General features: G+C 53.5%; 1 protein-coding gene across 3 annotated transcripts in view; it reads left to right on the plus strand.

The window, feature by feature from the left end:
• Window positions 1-13,253: 13,253 nt before the first annotated feature.
• TMPRSS6 (transmembrane serine protease 6) overlaps window positions 13,254-19,138 on the plus strand; it is a 36,709-nt gene continuing 30,824 nt past the window's right edge. For 2 of the 3 annotated variants that reach the window (XM_032646237.1, XM_032646235.1), the window contains exons 1-2: window positions 13,537-13,629; window positions 18,873-19,069. In XM_032646237.1, the coding sequence (XP_032502128.1) occupies window positions 18,874-19,069 (196 nt within the window). In that variant the 5' untranslated portion in view covers window positions 13,537-13,629; window position 18,873. Of the gene's footprint in view, window positions 13,465-13,536; window positions 13,630-18,872; window positions 19,070-19,138 lie in introns of those variants that run through there. The other variant, XM_032646236.1, reaches the window with a different exon arrangement.

A 19,138-nucleotide genomic window follows, 5' to 3' on the forward strand; every position in this document is an offset into this window, starting at 1 on the left:
GGTTGTCTGAGCCTTGGATCCTTACCATGGAATAGCTTAATAACCGGGCCATCGCACTTCCCACCTCCTGCCATATGGTGCTGTGTGTTCTGGGCCGTAAGTCTCTTCAGTCCTGAGGAGAGCATCAGACCCAAGCTCAGTGCCCACAGCTTTGCTGTGTGTCCTCCGGCAAACCAGGAAATCTCTCTGCAAGTGAATTTCCACTTTGCAGAATTCTTGGGAAGGTTACATTTCTCAGGCGTTGATCCTGTGTGTGTGTGTGTGTGTGTGTGTGTGTGTGTGTGTGTGTATATATATATATTTTAATGATCTCTGTGTACCATCTTTGTTATTGTTTACTTAATATTTTTCTTTAAATCAATTCACTTTTTGTTTAATACTTTTATTTAAAGAAAAAGTTTTATATTGGTTCTGTAAATGGGAAAACTGATATTCACTATAAATAAAAGGTAATGGTACAACGTAAGTACAATAAAACAAAATGTTTCAATTTATTGCCTGCTGGAAATCTGCTCTATCTCTTAGTTTAAAGGGGAGATAAGCAAGTGTTGGGAAGCTGATGAAGACATGCCAGAACCAGAGACTTCTTCCTTGAGAAAATGCAGAAGGATTGTAAGGGAAATATCTTTTTCACTAAAAGGAGTCAGATTTATCTTATTCGGTGTCCAGGCACCATCTGATATGGTCTCATGGGAAAATATTGCTCTTGATTTTACATCTATCTATCTCAAGTATCCTTGACTCTGAAAAGTTGGACCAGATCATGAATAGCATTCATATCTGGCATTCATAAAGCTGCACTCATGGCAGACATTGCTAATCAATTGCAGTGGTGCCTGGCAGACATTGCTAATTGACCATACTCCTCCTTTCTCTGGAGCTTGGATGCAGCCTTAGATTCTGTAGGCAGGCCGGATTGATCATAGCTGGTACCTGGTGACATGTCTAGGCCAGATAATCCCTCAGGTTCCTTCCACAACAGAAACTATCGTTCCTGGGCTTCTCTGGTGGTGCAGTGGTTGAGAGTCCACCTGCCAATGCAGGGGACATGGGTTCGAGCCCTGGTCTGGGAAGATTCCCACATGCCGCGGAGCAACTAGGCCTGTGTGCCACAACTACTGAGCCTGTGCGTCTGGAGCCTGTGCTCCGCAACAAGAGAGGCTGCGACAGTGAGAGGCCCGTGTACAGCGATGAAGAGTGACCCCTGCTCGCCGCAACTAGAGAAAGACCTCGCACAGAAACGACGACCCAACACAGCCAAAAATAAATAAATAAATACATAAGATAAGAAACTATTGTTCCTGACTCCGATTTTCTAGGCAGGGAAAATTGAGGCTGTTATGGCGGAGACTGGAAAGTTGAGAGGGCCCTATGAGCAAGTACACCCAGGGAACCCAGCTGTCCTTACTGTGTCTGATGGGAGACCTGAGCTGGTAGTGTGTGGCATAAGGGACCGCCTTACACCAAGTGGAGATGGACTGATGGGCTAGAAGCCACAGTGTGAATGTCCAGTGTGGATTAGAGTATAGGCCTTGGGAGATGGAGCAAGGAGGGAGCAGCTGGCAGGGGTGGAAGGGATGAAGGAGAGACAGGCTTGCCTGGGTCAGATTCCAGGAGAGAGGAGTGGCACCAGCTGGGGACCAGGCAGCCTAGGGCCTTGGAGAGCTGTCAGATGCAGAGCAGGAAGCAGGGGGCAGCCAGGGCAGATTGGGGTATAAAAGAAAAGGGAGGAGAGGTGGGAGGGCCTTCCAGCCCCTCAGGTCTCCAATTTCTTGAGCTGTATTTGTTCCTTCACTTCCTCAATCCCCCACTATCTCTGCTGTCCTCCTACCTCTCAATTCCCACTCTAAGCAACTTTCAATGTCTGCAGTTACCAAGCAAATTACGGTGAACCGGTTCATAGCTAGGATGAATAACTTACCACTGTCCTCCTAATTATTGGGGACAACGAGGACAATTTCAAAAATCATCAAGAAGCACATTTTAAAAGTGGGAAGAAGGCTAATATTTATGTTCCAGACACGGGGCCAGACACTTTTCAAGCATCATTTCATCGCCTGACAGGGACCTTGTGAGGCAGGTGTCATACTCCCCATCTTGCAGATTAGGAAACTGAGGCTCAGGGAAGCTAAGAAATGCAGCTGATTGTTGGCGGATCCAGGATTCAAGATATGGTCACATCTGGCCATGCCACACCCTTGCCTAAATCCCCAGGGAAACCCCCAGTGACTCCCTAAACCCTGAGGACCCTGGACGACCTCCTTAATGTAATAGTCAATGCCGCGGGGACCTCAGGCAGGTCTCATCTGCTTTCATGCCTCAGTCGCTCCATCAGTGAATGGGGTAGTCAGACTGGGTGATTTCTAAGTGCTCTCCTAGCCCCGATAGTCTGTGGTTTCAGGTACCACACGGAATGTGGCTTGTGGCTGGGACTACATATATTTCACTTCAAGAGTGGGAGGCTGGGCCTGCGGGGGGTGGGCACGAGAGCAGGGACTGCAACTGACTCATTTGCTTGGGCACATGCTGGTCCCTGGGTTTGAAACAGTCCCGCCGTCCAAACAATCCACTCCCGGACTCCTACACATCCCTCAAGACCTTCAAGCATCCCCACTTGTCGGAGGCCCTCTAATTCATTCCAATTAGGGTTAATTACTTCCTTCTACTGTCTCCTCCTGAGACCGCTCTTTTCGAACCATCTTTTGTGCTATGGGCCAGATCCTGTGCTAGCTAGATTCTGGGGATACAGGGGTGATGATAATGGTTCTGGAAGAAAATCAGCCAGAGTCCCATTAGCACAAGCTTTATTTGGGAATACCAGACGTGAGGAGACTCTGAAGGAGCTTCTAACTTGGGGAAGGAAGACAAAATTTTGTGCAGGGCTGTAGTAAGGGGCAGCCAGAGGTCAGCTTGTATTGGAAATAATTGTTTGAGGATGGTTCTTGGAAGAGAGAGAAATTGTTCTCACAGATCAGCAGCCACCGTTTGGTAATTTGGATTTTATCAACAGGCAGTGGGGTAGGGACAGCTATGGGGACGAGGACCTGTGAGGGCCACAGTAGAATGTTCTCCATCCTACAGCGTCTCTTCAAGAGGGGCGTTTGAGCACTTAGCAGGTGTCAGGCTCTGCTTTAAATGCATTGTATTATCAACTCACTTGATCCTTACAACAATGCCACGAGGGAGGGACTCTTCTTACCCATTTTACAGATGAGAAGACTAAGGCACAGAGTGGTTAATGACTTGCCCGAGGCCACACAGATGGAACACAGTGGAGCAAGGATTTGAACCCAGGCAGTCTTTAGCACTCACACGGGCAAGCTCTTTACTGCTGTAAAGTGTGGTCGTTCAAGGATCTCATACAACCTCTCAGAGACCTGGCAAGGCAGGAATGACCAAACTTCTGGGTTCTGCGTCACAGATCCGGACAGGCAGCCCTGAGAGGATGGCGCCCTCTACCAGGCCGCTCAGTAAGTGTGGGTGGAGGGATGACTAGAAACTTGGGGTCTCACCCCTACATCTTGCTGTCTCATGGCCACTGTCTTTGGGGGCAGGGAGGGGGGGTTGGGGTGTTGATTCAGCTTGAGCTCAGCATCAGCAGCCTGGAGTTGGCCCCTGAAGACAGCCCCGGGACATCCCCTCGGCTGGCTCTGAGACATTTTCCACCACCGCAGGTATGACACACATCCCATCGCAGCGCCCAGGAGGGAGGGCGTCGGACAAAGCTGTGAGAAAGCAAGGCCGGAAGTGCTGAGTGGGGGGAGTGTTGCTTGTGGGGATAAAAGGTACCCAGTCTACAATTCCAGGAAGTCAGGATGCAGAGGGGAGGGAGGAGCTGGCGGGAGAGGCATCATCTTCCATTCCTCTGTGCACCTGGCTACACGCCAAGCCCTGGCCACAGAGAGGAGGCTGGCCTGCTGTCTGGTCTGCAAAGAGGCCCCAGCCCTGTGGGGGAGGGCATGACCACGGAGGACACAGATAAGTCAACTGACAGTCACAGCCTCCCGCTGTGGAAGGCGGTCAATCAGAGCCTCTATTGAAAATGCCCGACCTGGGAAGGCTCTGGAGTCTCCTAACTCGGGCATGGAGGGTGGAACGTTGTATGGGGCTTTAGCAAGAGGGGCTCAGCCGCATTCCACTAGTTTCAGATACACACATAGTAGTAGTCTCTGCTTATCCGAGAGGAACACAGTCCAGACCCCTAATGGATGCCTGCAACCGAGAATAGTACTGAATCCCATACATACTATGCTTTTCTCCTATACCTACATATCTATGGTAGATTTTAATTTATAAATGAGGCACAGTAAGAGAATATCTGAACTGCCAGCGTCACTAGTCTTGAGTTTTGGGGCCATTACTAAGTAATGTAAGGGTTACTTGACCACAGCTCTGAGATACCACGTCAGTCCATCTGATAACCAAGGTGGCTACAAAGTGACTAACAGGCAGGATATGCTGGACAAAGGAATAATACACCGCCTGGGTGGGGCAGAGCACAGTTTGAAATTTAGGAATTGTTTATTTCTGGTATTTCCCGTTTCATGTTTTCGGACTGAGGTTGACCGCAGGTAACTGAAACCTCAGATAAGGGGGGATTTCTGATGTTGGCCGAGGTTGGCTCTTGGAAGAGGGAGGAATTGTTCTGAGATTCATTCATTCACTCACTGTGCGTTTACTGAGAGCTTATTATGTGCAGGGCATGGTGCCAGTTGCCAGGGATGCAGCAGTGGAAGAAACACCGTCCTGCCTGCCCTGAGGCCCCTGCAGCCCCTTTGGGACAACTGGGGCGATGGTTAAAGCACTAACTCTAGACCTAGTGGCCTGGATTAAATCCTGTTTCTGCCACCTACCAGCTGTGACCTTGGACAAGTGCCTAAACTTCTCTGTGCCTCAGTTTTCTCATCTGTAAAAAGGGAGGAGTACCAGGACTATTGTGAGGATTAAAGAAGTGAGTGGCTATAAAGTACTTAGAAGAGACGAGCTGGCTTCAGGGCAGATGGGACAGGGACAGGGCTGTGACCAGGGGAAACCCAAGGGCCGCAGGTGTGAAGGCAGCTGGCTTGCTGGGCAGCCTCTCAGATGTTCTCTGCTGCCTTGGTGATGCTGTCTGGGGCGGGGCTGAGCTGGATGCCACTGCAGTGTCTATCTCTCCCCAAGCACCTGCGTAGGTCTCAGGGGATAATGGTTTAAATTGTGACCCTCCCTATGGGTACTCAAATGCCCCAAGGGATGAATCTCTGACAGGGGGATTCCAGGAGGTGTGAGAAAGGCGGAAAGAAAGCTACTGCGTCTTCTGCCTGCCTCTCAAATCCATCCATGTGAGCTGCCACCAGCCTAGTCCGGGGCCAAGGGCACTCAGGCTGTCCCACTTGTTCCAACTCTGAGCCACTTGTCCCCTTTGAGGCTCAGTCTCTTCGTCTGTAAATTGGGGTGAAAGGTGTGGGCGAGGGGAAGCTGTCTTACCTTGAAGCTTCCTTCTGGCTGAACCAGTCTGTTCTGTGGTCTCTGGAAGGATTGGGATGGTGTCCCCACCCACTCGGCTAAGATGACCCAGAAAATCTGCCATTGCAATTTTCCTCCGCGATCCCCACCTAAATTTTAAATGCCTGGGGGAGTTACTAATTAGATAAACCTCATGTGACATGATTGGTAGCCCACTCTGCAGCAGGCAACCCATGCCTCATTCATTCTGATAAACTCATTGAGCTCCTGCTGTGTGCACGGCATTGTTCAAAGCAGACATTTGGATTGGAGGGAGCTGGGATTGCTTGGGTCAGGGCTTGGTGTTGGTCAACCCCAGTGTTTGAGAGGGTGCCCCTGGCAAAGGGTCCAGTGACTCTTGTAAAAGTAGGTGCAGGAGAGCGCCAGATGCAGCAGTCAGCCAGGAGCTAAGTCAGCAAATGAAGTCTGTTGCTTGCGATTTATGCAAATATGAAACTAACAATGAAACCCATTACCGCTAGGATCCCAACTCAGATGCTGACGCTGATGTGAGAAGGAGAGGGGGGCAGACAATAGCAACAGTATAGCAGATGATGCCAGCAAAGTGCAGTGAGCACTTAGTAGGTGCAGCCACTGTTCTAAGATCCCCACGTAAGTTATCTCTTTCAATTTTCACGCCACTTATGGTTATTGTCTCATTTTATGTATGAGGAAGCAGAGGCACAATAAGGTCCAATAACTTGTAACTCAAGGTCATGTGTCTTATAATAAGAGTCAGAGTCAGGACTTGAACCCAGGCTGCTGACCTCAGTACCTGTGTTTTTAACCCATACAGTGGAGACAGTTGAGAGTGGTGGGGTCTGTGTCGTACTGAAATCGCTCAGGGCAGCCACCGCTGGTGGCTGCCACGTTGGGACGTCGATCAGGTCTTCGAAACATTTAAGGGAAGCTGAAAATTCAGCTTTTTATGTGTAGTGTCCTGATTTTTAAATATCGATAACTAACTTAAAGAAAACTTTGAAACACAAGCAGGCTAAGCAAAACGTGTCTGCGTAGGAGGAAGAAAGGAAAGCCATCCTCTGGGATTTATTGCAAAAGGTCGCTTCCCTCTGACCTCGACTGGGCTGGGCACTCCATCCTCCCGCCCCTGTGCTCTGAGCTGCTCTGTGCGCCTTTGCCGGCCCTGATCCTCAAAGTCCCATCCGTCACGCATCCCAGCACCTGCCACAGGATGTTCCTTGAGTGAACGTGTAGACTGTGAAGGGGTGAGGGGAGGGAGGCAAGAAGAAAGGAAGGGAGGGAGGGGCAGTTACCTAGAGGTTCCAAGAACTTGGACTTGCATAGAAATCAGAAACCAACGTGGATGGCTCAAGGGACAGAGCCCACAGGCATTAGGACCTCACACAGCCCCACCAGCACGAACAGCTGCCCTGATGACACAGAGTATCAGGAGAAGAGAGGCACCACCCAAGGCCGGAGCCAGTGCTGGGGCTGCCTCTGAAGCAGGAAAGGGGCTCCTTGGAGAGCAAGGTCCGGACCCTCAAACTCAACTGCTTGTAGGGAGGAGCTCCGGCTGCAACAACATTTGAGGCAAAAAAAAAAAAAAAAAAAAAAAAAAAAAAATATATATATATATATATATATATATATACACACACACACACACAGAAAAGTATATACATAGAAATATATAGAGAATTATATATACATATATTATATATATATATAATTGGAATTCTGTGTGTCTTGGAACTTTTTGTTAATTCTCCACCTAAGGACATGCAGGTTCAGTAATGATACAGCCCTTCGACTTTATTTTTAAACTCTTAGTTTTGGACAGAATGCAGGAAGGAGCACAGGACTGGGGACCTGGTGATTTGGGTTCCAGCCCCACCCCTGCCGCAGCCTTGCCACATGACCTTGGGTAATTCCCCACAACCTCCTGCCTGGAACCCCTCCCGCGGGGACCCCACGGCGGAGGAGGCCAGGCTGAATGACACATGAAGAGTTTCCATTCTCGGTCCCCAGCGGCCTGGCTTGAGGCAGCGCCTCTCAAACCTCAAACCCCTGATAAGAAGCCACCTCCCTGACTGCCCGCTGGGAAAGCAGCGAGAGGGCAGGCCAGGGGCCTGTGAGTTCTCCCCCAGCAGACAGAGCCCAGAGGCCAGGGCCCAGGAGGGCTGGGCGGGCCAGGAGGGGAGGGGTGGCAAGGAGGGAGGGACACACACCCAGAGGGGATGACGTCAGAGGGTTCTGAAGGCGGGGGGTCCTGGCTGTGTGACCAAGAGCAAATGACAATTGCTTTCTGAGCCCCTTTCTCACCCGTAAAATGGGACCATTTTTCTTATTAGGGGACGAGGCCAGCCCTGTGTCTGGTTAGCAGCAGTATAAAGTCACAGAGTCTTAGCCTCTGTGAGGGTCCCGGAGGCCCTTAGGACCTTGAATCCTTCTGCAGGTGAGGGAACTCAGGCCACCGAGGCGGTGACTCCTGAGAGGTCTCCCATTTGAATCGATGGTAGCCCATCCTGGTGGATTTTCCTTCCTTGAAGCACTAAGGAGCTGCCTCTGAAGGGCAGCTAAGTCTACCGAGGACCCTGTCCTCCGTCTGCTGCTGTGATGACAGAGTGTTTGCCGTGCGTCCCACTGTCTGTGTCCCCCGGGCTGGGCTGCATCCCTCAAGGGCAGACACTGAGCCTTGCTTGGTTCCATGGCCTTGGGGTCCACACAGGCCGGTACCGTGTAGGTGCTTGACACCTGTTTAAAGAAGGAGGAAGCGAGTGGACAGAAGTGACAGAGTGTCCCTGGAGGGACCTGCCAGGGCGGCCTCTGAAGGCTTGGTGAAGACAATGGGCAAGGTGGGTGCAGCTCATGGGGTTTCCTTTCCTCCCAGCCACACGGAGTCTCCAGAGGTCGCACCTGTGTCTGTGTAGGAGAAGGGTGAGGAGGGTAGGAGCTCAGGTGTAGAGAGAGAATAGGCTTCGGAAGTGACTTGAGGACTCAGGGTGACTCGGACCTTTGGAACAGCAGCCCACAGCATTGTCACTAAGCAGCTGGCTCCCACCCTCTCATCCTGTCTGTAACAGGCTGAACTGTGTCCCCCAAAAGATATGTGGGAATCCCAAGCCCCAGTAGCTCTGGATGTGACCGTATTTGGATATAAGCATCTTTGTGACTAGATGAGGTCACTAGCGTGTGCCCTGATCCAATATGACCGGTGTCCTTGCAGGAAGAGAAGAGACACTGAGAAAGACACACAGGGAGAAACCCATGCAGTAAAGGAGGCAGAGGTTGAAGTTACGTGGCCACAACCCAAAGCAACAGCAAGGAGGCCAGCAGCCACCACAGCTGGAAGAGGCAGGAAGGGTCCTCCCTTAGAGCCTTGGGAGAGAGCGTGTTCCTGCCAGCACCTTGATGGACTTGCAGCCTCCAGCACCGTGAGAGAATGAATTTCTGTTGTTTTCAGCCACCCCGTTGATGGTACCGTGTTAGGACAGTCCTAGGAAACAACTACTCCGCGTTGGGGCCTAGAAGAGCTTCGTTTTCCCAGACACTGTCTAGACGGCGTCTGGCAGGGGCACCCCGAGCCCGCCCCGCACCCCTCACTGCAGCCCCAGGGCTGTGAGCCCTGTGCTTCCTCAGAGGGTTTCAGAGGAGTCTCAGCTGGCTGAGAACCTTCTCCAGGGCTGGACCAGAAGGCGAGCTCTCCCGCTGTCCCCCAGCCTGATCCCCCTGGAACAGTACCCTCACCCCTGAGCTGGATTGAACAGTGTCCCCAGAACTCATGTCCACCGGGAACCTGTGAACATGACCTTGTTTGGACACACGGTCTTTGCAGACGTAAGCCAGTGAAGATGAGGTCATCCTGGATTAGAGGGGGCCCTAAATCCTCAATGACTGGAGTCCATATCTGAAGAGGGAAATTTGGACCCAGAGACACAGACACACAGGAAAGCGGCCACATGACAATAAAGGCAGAGATTGGAAGGATGCTTCTCCAAGCCAAGAGACGCCAAGGATTGCTGGCAACAACCAGAAGCTAGGAAGAGGCAAGGGAGGATTCTTTCTTCCTTCAGAGAGAGAATGGACAGACATTTGATTTTGGCCTCCCCTCCTGAATTGTGAGAGAAGAGATTCCTTTTGTTTCAGACCACCCAGTTTACGGTAATTTGTTAAGGCAGCCTAGGAAACCGATACACTTCCCATCAAGAAGACCAGCTCCACCCGCCCTGGGCGGTGCACCCTGGGGCAAGCCAACCTCTCCTCTCAGAACTTTGGTCTCTTCTTCTGCTGAGTGGAGACACATAGTCCCACTCCCAAGCCTGAACCTGAGGCATCACTGTGAAGGGCCCAACTGGGGGCCCAGAGCTCAAAATACTGTGTTATCAGTGGAGTAGACAGGAACTGTTATTTGTTCACTCAACAAATGTTTGTTTGTCCTGTGTGCTAGGCAGTGTTCTAGGCTGGGATCCAGCAGGGGACCAGACAGACAAACTCTTTGTCTTCACGGGCCTCACAGTCTAGGGGTGGAGAGAGCAGGGGGAGATAATTTCAGAGACACTCTGTGACACGAGCTGCATCTGGGCTGTTGGAGTTCTCTCTGCGGGGCTTTCCTGAGTTCAGACAAGGTCAGCTTCCCCAGCCTCCTCCACCATGACTGAGCTCGAGACAGCGCTAAAAATTCAGATGTTTGTCTCTTCAACCTCTTTGGTGGCCAGCTGTGAGCACTTGGTGTGTTCACACAGCACAGAGGTGCTGTGGTATTGGCCCAGCACCTTGTGTTAGTTTGCCTGGGCTGTGTAACAAAACACCCAAACCAGGCAGGTTTTTTGGCCTCGTGGCATGCGGGATCTTAGTTCCCCAACCAGGTATCGAACCCATGCCCCCCGGCAATGGAAGCACGGAATCCTAACCACTGGACCGCCAGGAAGTTCCCAAACCTGAGCAGCTTAAACACTGGCAATGTAAAGTCTCACGGTTCTGGAGATGAGAAGTCCGAGTTCAGGGCAGTTCGCAGGGTTGGTTCTTTCTGGGGGCTGTGAGGAAGAACCCATTCCACGGCTCCTCCCTACTTTCCGCTGGCTTGCTAGCGATCTTTGGCTCGCCTTGGCCAGTAGAAGCATCATCCTGATCTCTGCCCTCATGTTCACGTGGAATTCTCTGTGTGTCTGCGTCTGTCTCCAAATTTCCCCTTTTCATAAGGGCACGAATCATATTGCATTAGGGACCCACCCTTCTCCAGTGTGACCTCATCTTAACTAATTACATCTGTGACAACCCTATTTGTAAATAAGGTTATATCCAGAGGTACTGGGGCTTCCATATATGAATTGTGGGGGGGGAGGTCAACACATCACAAGCATCTTCTCTGGACTACCAGGAAGGCAGGCAACGCACATCCCTCTGGGAGGCAGCCATCCTGCTGGGAGGCACCCAGGGCTGAGGTCAGGGTTGTGACTTGCCACCCCCTGGCCTCCCTCTTGGAGTGTCAACTCATCTTCAGAATGTCTTATGAAGGGGGATGCTAACATCCAACTGTCTTCTTTTCCAACCAAGGACTTTTACATAACGTCCAGCTCTGTTGAGCAGATGTCAGACGTGTCTCATTCATGTCCCTGCCCCCAGTACCCAGCACAGCCTGACACTTTGTAAGTGCTTAATACATTTGAGTGATTAATAAACCAGGAGTCGTGGGTTCAAATTTCACCAGGGCCTCCTCAGTTTCTGCAAATTGGGGCTAAAAATGGTATCGACAAAAGGATGGTTGTGAGAAGTAAATGATATAATGCAAGAAGTGCTGGGCACAATGCCTGGCCCATAGGGAGCCCTCGTCACAGCATCAGCCAGGACCTGGAGGGTGAGGGAGGGTGTAGCTGCCTGCCCCTGCCCCTGACTCTACCCTAAACCTGGATTGAAAGAAAGGCAGCTAATGTTTTTTAAGGGCCTCCCGCACGCCAGGCACAGCGTCTGCCATTCACATCCCAGCTTTATCATCCCGGTTCCACAGGTGACAAGACGGCAGCTTGGGGAGGGGATGTGTCTTGCCAGGTCACAGCAGGTGGAAGAACTGAGATTCAGGCCAGGTCCTCTGCTCTCCAGCCCCCAGCTGGACCCTTGTCGCCCTGTACATGCTTAAGCCTGTCTCTCCCTGTCCTGCTGGGTCAGCCTGCTGCACCCCGTGGCCTCCAGGCCTCACCGGCCAGGCCTCCAGGTGGTTCCTCTGTCCCTGCAGACCAAGAGGACCCAGTGTTAGTGTGAAATGCAGATTCCCAGGGAGCAGAAAGGCCTTCATCCCCTGTTTGTGACCGTGTCCCGCTGCCTCAGGGACAACAGTCTCCAGGCCATATGGTTGCCCCATTGACAGAGGGCAGCCTGTCTCAGTGACAGTCTCCAACCACGGCTCTCTGAGCAACTGGGGAGTTGGCACCCTTGCCCCTGCTTTCAAATGCCTCCCTTAACCCTTTGCTGCCCCCCCCCCCCCATGCCAGCCCTCCCCCTCCAGGCTGTGGCCAATCGATGGCTTGGCGGCAGGTAAGTACAGAGGACGTGATTGCACAAGATCTTCTGCTTTTCAAAGACTGTCCAGCTACCAGCCTGCCTGGTCCGGGGGCCTGGGCTGCTTTGGAAGGGGACAGAGGCAAGGCTTGTGGGTGTCTCTACCTGCCCCCCAATGCTCCTTGCTCCCATCCTAAGCACCCGTCCCTTGGAACGTTTGCAGGGGGGTGGGGCCAGGGCCTGAGAGGAGGGGAGACTGGAGGGAGTAGGGAAAATTGTCCAGGGCGGGGGCAAGGCTGGGGTCCGTGACCTCAGGCCAGGGTTAGGCCCTGGGCAGGGCTGAGGGGTAGGAGAAGAGAGGGAAGGTGTTCCCTCCCCAGAATCTCTAAGGTGTTCCCCACCCAGCCCCTCAGTGTGCCCCCTGCCTGAGCCTGAGCCCAGCCATTCCCCTGCCTGGAGGTGGCCATCAGTCTGTACACACCCAGAAAACCCTGGTTCTCAACACGTGCTTTGGAGCACGGTCACGTCTAAACCCACCATCTCTGCTGCAGCTCCGTTCCATACCACACGTGTGATCCCAGTGTTCTGTTTTGGTCAAATGTGATATTTTTAAAAACTTTATTGAAGTATCCAATGTTCTTGTAGTCACATTAAAAAGCGTAAAAATAAGCCGATGAAATGAATTTCAATAATATATTTTATTAGCCCTATACAGCTAACGTGTTATCATTTCAACATGTGATCAACATAAGAAATGCTCCTTGAGCTTATATTACATTCTTTGCACTCAGTCTTCGAAACCTGGTATATATCTTGCCCGTGTGGCACGTCTCAGTTCAGACTGGCCGCATCCCAGGGGCTCAAGAGCTGCATGTGGCCAGAGGCCACCAAAATGGACAGCACAGCTCTCCAGAATCAGGTAGAAATTCAACTAATTTCCAGCTAAACAGAAAACAGCACCAACGCCACCCCAACTCCATTTTTCTCCCCTCCCGTCCCCAGAGCACAGGGGCCCAGCCTCCTTGTCTCTCTCGGAGCCACTGGCTCCTCTGGTCTCACCTGTCCAGGTAAGGAGACCCGCGTGAGCCCCTGCCCACCCTGCACGGGCCCCCGCACAGCCCCCAGTCCTTGGTCACCCCACCTCATGCTCTAGGGGACCAGGAGCTGTAACCAGGCAGGAATGTCACCAGGCAACAGGCCTCGGGGGAGAGCTCAGATCTCCTGCACCTGCCCGCCAGCCTCCAGGGTGCCCACGGGGCGGGGCGAGGCGGGGCGGGGTACTGCCTGCCTCCTGCCTCCGGCCTGTTTACGTGCCCAGTCACAGTGCTGTCCCCAGCCCAACAGGAGGCCCGTGGAGCCTGGGGCCACAGGCCACAGGGGACAAGGGCCAGACACCCCGGCCATGGCTGTGGGCCATTGATCCAGCCCAGGCTGGCTGGGTAGGGGGTGGGGAGACCTTGGTCTGGACAAACAGAGGCTCTGAGGTCTGCGTGCGGCAGGCCCGGCACCCACCTGCCACTCCCAAAGGTAAGCGGGGACCTCCAGGCCAGGGGACCAGGATCTATGAATGACCCGGTGACAGCGTCTACCCGGAGAGCCAGGCCTGGCTCCCTGGGGCTTAAGCCAACTGCCCCGCTCCGAGGCCTGGTCTGCCGGGCCTCACGGGCCAGAGAGTGACCCAGCGAGCAGAAGGCGAGGGGTCCACAGAGCTGGGGTCGGAGGCCAGGTGTATGGACAGGCGCGGGGCAGTGGAGGTGCTGCAGGTTCCGGGGGCTGGGACGCCTGGGGCTCAGCTGGAGCTGGTGGACTCTGGGGCAGGGACGGGGCAGGGGAGAGGCCTGGTCTGCCAGTCTGAGCACCCCACCCTGATTCTGGGCTGGACAAGCTGCCCCCTTCGTACGCAGGTACCCCACCTGGGCTTTCCGGTATGGGAGACAGGCCCAGAGCCCCCCGACACTGCACTATACAGGGGGCAGGCTCAGAGTTGAATGTGGCCGTGTGTGTGTGTGCGTGTGTGTGTGTGCGCGTGTGTGTGCGCGTGTGTGTGTGTGTGAGCAAGCGTGCATCTAGCAGTTTGTATGTCACAGATCGCTGCGCGTGTACTTCAGCGTGTTTTCATCTGTGTGTGAGTTTATGAGTTTGTGTAGGGAAGGGACTTTCACCCATTCCCCCCACGCCTGGGGACTCTGCGTCAGAGCAGCTCATGGCCCGAATGGCCTCCCCGGTAGGTCCTAGATAAGGATCCCAGCTCTACCTCACTCTGCTCTGCTCTACCCTGGCCGAGTGACCTCGAGTCCATCCTTTTCTCTCTCTGTACCTCAGTTTCCCCAGCCATTAAGTAGAGACAGCAAGGCTGCTGGAGGTTGAAATGGAATTCAGCTGTGGCGACAGCCAGCACAGGCTGGCACGCGGGAGGAGGAACGGCTCTGCCCCAGTGAGCTCAGCCTCCTGTGGGCAGACCGAGGACCCGCCAATGGTCAGAAGGGCAGGAGGGGCTGAGGAGCAGGTGCCAGGCTGGGGTCCAGGTTCTTGGATCAGGCGAGAAGCCTCAGGCCCCTGTGGAAATTGGGGGTACGCCCAGTCCCTCCCTCCAGGCACTCACCTTCAGGGGGACACGGGGGACAGAAAGAATACCCCCAAGATGAGCTGTGCATTGATGGGGGTGGCCCAGGATGCTTCAGAGAAGCAGCCACCCCTCCAGAGGCACTCTGGGAGGGCTGCCAGGAGGAGGTGAGAGCTGAGCTGAGGTGTGAAGGGGCCAGGTCAGGAGGTGTGCAGCCCAGGCAGAAGGAAGAAAGCGGGTGGTAAGCAAGAACTTTCAGGGTTCAAGAAACAATCGTGGGATGCTCTTCACCCAGCGCAGGCTAAGAACCCTAGATCTGTTAAAGGTTTCTACCATCTTTATTTTTAGAATCAATCACCGAGAAGTCCAATGTTGCTGGGGTGCAGCAAGGGAAGAGCGGGAAAGGGGAGAAGGAGGCAGAAGAAGTTGGCCAGGCCACACGTGCACCCAGCACCCTGGCCCAGCAGGAAGGAACCGCTGTCTGCTCTCAGCGCAGGGCACACAGGGCAAACAGAGTAAAGCCCCTGCTCTGGTGCAGATTCCAGCCTGGGAGGACACAGACCAAGGACACAGAAGCATATCCTGCCGTGTTAGTCTTGAAAAGAGCGATAAAGAAAAATGTAGCAGAGAGAGGGCAGTGGTCAGGGCAGGTCTCACTGAAGAGGTAATATTTGAGCAAAGACTTGAAGGAGGTAAAGGAGCAGGTCATGAGGCAAGACTGAAGGAAAAACATTTCTGGCAGAGGGAACAGCAAGTGCTAAGGCCCTGAGGCGACCTGTACTCCATCTGTTGAAGGTCAGGAGCTGGGTGTGGCTACAGTAGAAGGAGGGAGAGGACAGAAAGGCGCACAAGCGCCATATCACGGAGACTCTGGTGGGCTGTGACGAGGGCTTTGGGCTCTGTTCTAGGTGGGGCTTGTGAGCAGGGCACGTGGTAAAGACCCCTCTGGTGGTCATGTGGGAATTGGCTAGTGAGGGTGGCCGGACCACTGGCTAGTGTAGGAGTCGCGGCGACCTGGATGATGGTGGGAGCCACTGAGGTGTCAAGAAGAGGTTGGGTTCTGGGGTTAGTTGGAAGGTAGAGGCACAGACTCTTCTGGTGACTAGATCCTCAGAACAATGGGGGAACCATTATATAATAAGAATAAAAGACAGGCGCTTGGGGTCATCTTCACAGCTGTCAGTTGTCACAACTGTCCACTTCCTGCTGGGTTGTCAGCCCCAAGAGGATGGGAACGAGGTCTCTTATATTCACCAGTGTGACCCCCGTGCCCAGCACAGAGCCTGGCCCCAAGCAGGTGCTCAATAAATATGGAGGGGTCTGGGGACGGAATCTAGGACCCCAGAGACCAGCACCGTCTTCCATGCCCTTGCCCCTAAGGCAGTAAGATGTAGGAGAGAGCACTGCACTGGGAGTCTGGAGCCCTGGGGGCTCTACTCACCCATTCTTTCTTTTTTATATTTTCTAATTGTATTTTTTTCAATTTTAATTCAGTTTTTAAAGGTTGCTTTCTACTCATCCACCCTTTCCCGGAGGATTTGTTCAGGTGGCAGACCCTGTGCTGGGTTCTATGGGGATCCAGAGGTGAATAAGACACAGGCCCGCCTTTTTTGTGGGGGAGAGAAACGAAGCCAAAAGCCAGTCAGATTGTTGATCTGACCAAGGGCTGCCTAGGGGAGGAGGTGGCTTACTCTCCAGGGCCCAGAGCCCATCGCTGCTGGGCAGGTGGCCTTGGAGCTGGCCTTTAAGGGTTCCACCATCCTTTAGGCAGAGGGTGTGTCTGTACAAAGGAGCATCTTGTGGACCTGCAGGGTGATGTGCGTGACGGAAGGTAGGGCTCCAGGGACGAGGGCAGCAGCCTGGCCATGGAGGGTCTTGGGTGCCACGGTGAGGGGTTTGGAGGTGGCTGGGAACCTTGAGGGGATTCTGAGCAGGTGAATGGCTGGAGGTGGGCAGGGAGAGCTCTCTCCTGACAATGTGGAGGAGGGGCTGGAGGAGGAGCTGCGAGGCAGGAAAGCAGTTGGGAGGCTGCCCCAGGAGTCCAGGTGGGAGGCAATGGGAACCCCTGGTGTATGGCCCCCCCCACCAATTTGGGCTGTGTCTAATCTTGGGTTTTCTCAAAATGGGATCTTCTGTGATACTCAGAGTTCTCCCAGATGGATGTGAGAGCCATTTATGAGGGAGGCAAAATCCACGGAGTGAAAGCCTGGCTTGGGGAATGGGGAGAGGAAGGGTGAGGCGTACTGAGCATCCTACCTGGGACTGCTCCCCTAAGTGCCTCCTCTAATGGACCTATGACCTTCTCTGAGCCTCAGTTTCCCCTCGTACCCTGTGGGGCAGTAGAGCAGAGTGGTCAAGGCGTTATCCTGGAGACAAACCGCTTGCGTTTGCAGCCTGGCTCTGCTACCAACCAACTGTGGGGTCTCGGCCAAGTTGCTCAATCTCTCTGAGCCTCAACTTTCTCATCTGTAAAATGGGGATAATGAGAGAACCTATCCGCCCCCCCTCCAGGTCTGTGGAAGGCTTACATGAGACAGTGCGTATAAAGCACGGGAAACGATTCAAATAAATGTCAGCTGTGATCACCTCTGTGCTCCCGGAGTCCCCAGTATCTCCTTGGTGATCCAGACTCGGAGTAAAATGGGGATGTGCCTCTCTGGCAGAGGGAGTGGACCTGGGGCTGAGAGAGGGCAGAAGCCGGCCCGTCGCTGGGCTCTCCCGGCTCTAGCCACCCACTCAGCTCACGGGGGACAGCCAGTTTCACCAGGGGTGCCCTGGACACTCCGGGCAGTGGGCGGGGATGGAGGGGCTGCCCCACCCAATGCAGGACCTTTCCCATCCGTGGCCCTGGCCCCGTGAAAGCCAGCAGGGCCTGATACAGATGTCCAGATGTCCTCTGGTTGGGGTGGAGGGGAGTCCTATACCCAGGTGAGAATCACCTGCGGTCACCTCCCTTCCTTGCATCCATGGGGGCCACTCAGGAGATCCCTGTGGCTGGAGCCAGAGATCCTTGACTGAGAACCTTTGAGCATCACAAAAGATCTCTGTTTTCAGAATCCCTCTGTGTGAAAATCCAAGACCCAAAGCAAAGGACACCCCGCCCACCCACCCACGCACACCTGGGGATGTATTTTAAAGCCGCAGTGGCCTTTTGGGATGTGGTAAGAGGAGGCTAATTTCCTACTTGCTCTGCTGGTGGGTGGGCAAGTGAAGGACCTTCTCTGGACTGTGGGAAAACCTGCCAGAGAAGGCAAATAGCACTCAGAAGTTTGCCTGGGGGTCTAGAGACACAGCCACAGGTCTGGGGCACTGACCAGGGTGGCCTTCAGGTATTATTTCATCATGATTTGTTAATTAACAGCTCATTTACAGGAAGTAGCCCAGACTAGTGGAAAGAGCAGGGAGTCAGACACCTGGGCTCGACCCCCACTTACCTGCTGTGTGATCTTTGGCGAGTGGCTTAGCCTCTCTGGGCTTCAGTTTTTCCATCTGCAAAATGGGCTGGTTGTCAATGCCAGACATTCAAATCACATTGGGAAAATGAGGCTAGGAAACCCCTGGACTGAGTTACTGCTAAAACATTCCGGGTCTTAGTTTCCTCATCTGTCCTATGGGTGCAGAACCTTGAAAGGCTTTTGGAGGTTAAGCAAGACAATATATGTAAAGTGTCTACACAGACTGGGCTGAGGAAGAGCATGGGGACCATGGTCCCCCCATCCTGGTGACCAGAGGATTAAATGGGGTGATATCCGTAAAATGTCTTGCACAAACACTAAATGAATATTAGTTTTTGTCTCCTTCTCCTTCCTCTGCCCCTAAGAGACTTTGGGTCAGTGGGGAGAAAAGAGGGGCGGCGCTCCTTGGAAGGCGGTCCCTGGCTCGGCACCGAGCCGGCTCAGGGCTTCTGGGGGAGGGTGAAGTGAATGGATTGAATCAATGTTGTGGAAGCTTTGCTATTGAGAAACAGGAGGAAGGAAAAAACATCCCCCGAATGGGAGGGAAGCTGAGGGCAAGAGGACCTGGTTTACAGAAACTTGTACTCCATGCATGTACCCCAGTTCCATCTGCGGGTACCTTGGGGGGTGGGGCTCAGGCAGTGAAACCTCCATCTCTCCTCTGACCGCAGATGCAAAGGTAGGGATTCTGGAGCCAGACCAGGTCCAGCTGGTCACCTGGGCGAGTTGCTCTGAGACGTGCTTCGCTCCTCTGTGAGCTGGCTCAGTGCTCACTTTCAATGACTGCTAGCTGGCGTTATTCTCCTCCTCCCCCAAAAGGCAGGGATGCCGTCTTACTTCTGTGCAAGGTTGGTGTTCAGTAAAGATTCCCTTGCAAATGCCAGGCTTTTTCCTACCCTGGTCTGTTTCCTTGCCAGGATGCCCATGGCCAAGGCCCCCCAAGCGGCTGGCGGGCAGGGCGATGGAGGTGATGGAGAAGAGGCAGAGCCGGAGGGGATGTTTAAGGCCCCCGAGGACTCCAAGAGAAAAGTCCGCGACTACCTCCGCCTGGCTCCCCTGTGGCTGGCCCTGGTTGTGTTGGCATCAGTCGGGGTCCTGCTCTGGTATCTCCTAGGTAACTGCGGGGACCTTGGGAGAGGTACCTGGGGAGGACTTGGGGTGGTCGAGGGGGCACAGCAGGACA

This window comes from Phocoena sinus, chromosome 10, assembly GCF_008692025.1.
Source record: "Phocoena sinus isolate mPhoSin1 chromosome 10, mPhoSin1.pri, whole genome shotgun sequence".
Taxonomy (NCBI): Eukaryota; Metazoa; Chordata; class Mammalia; order Artiodactyla; family Phocoenidae; genus Phocoena; species Phocoena sinus.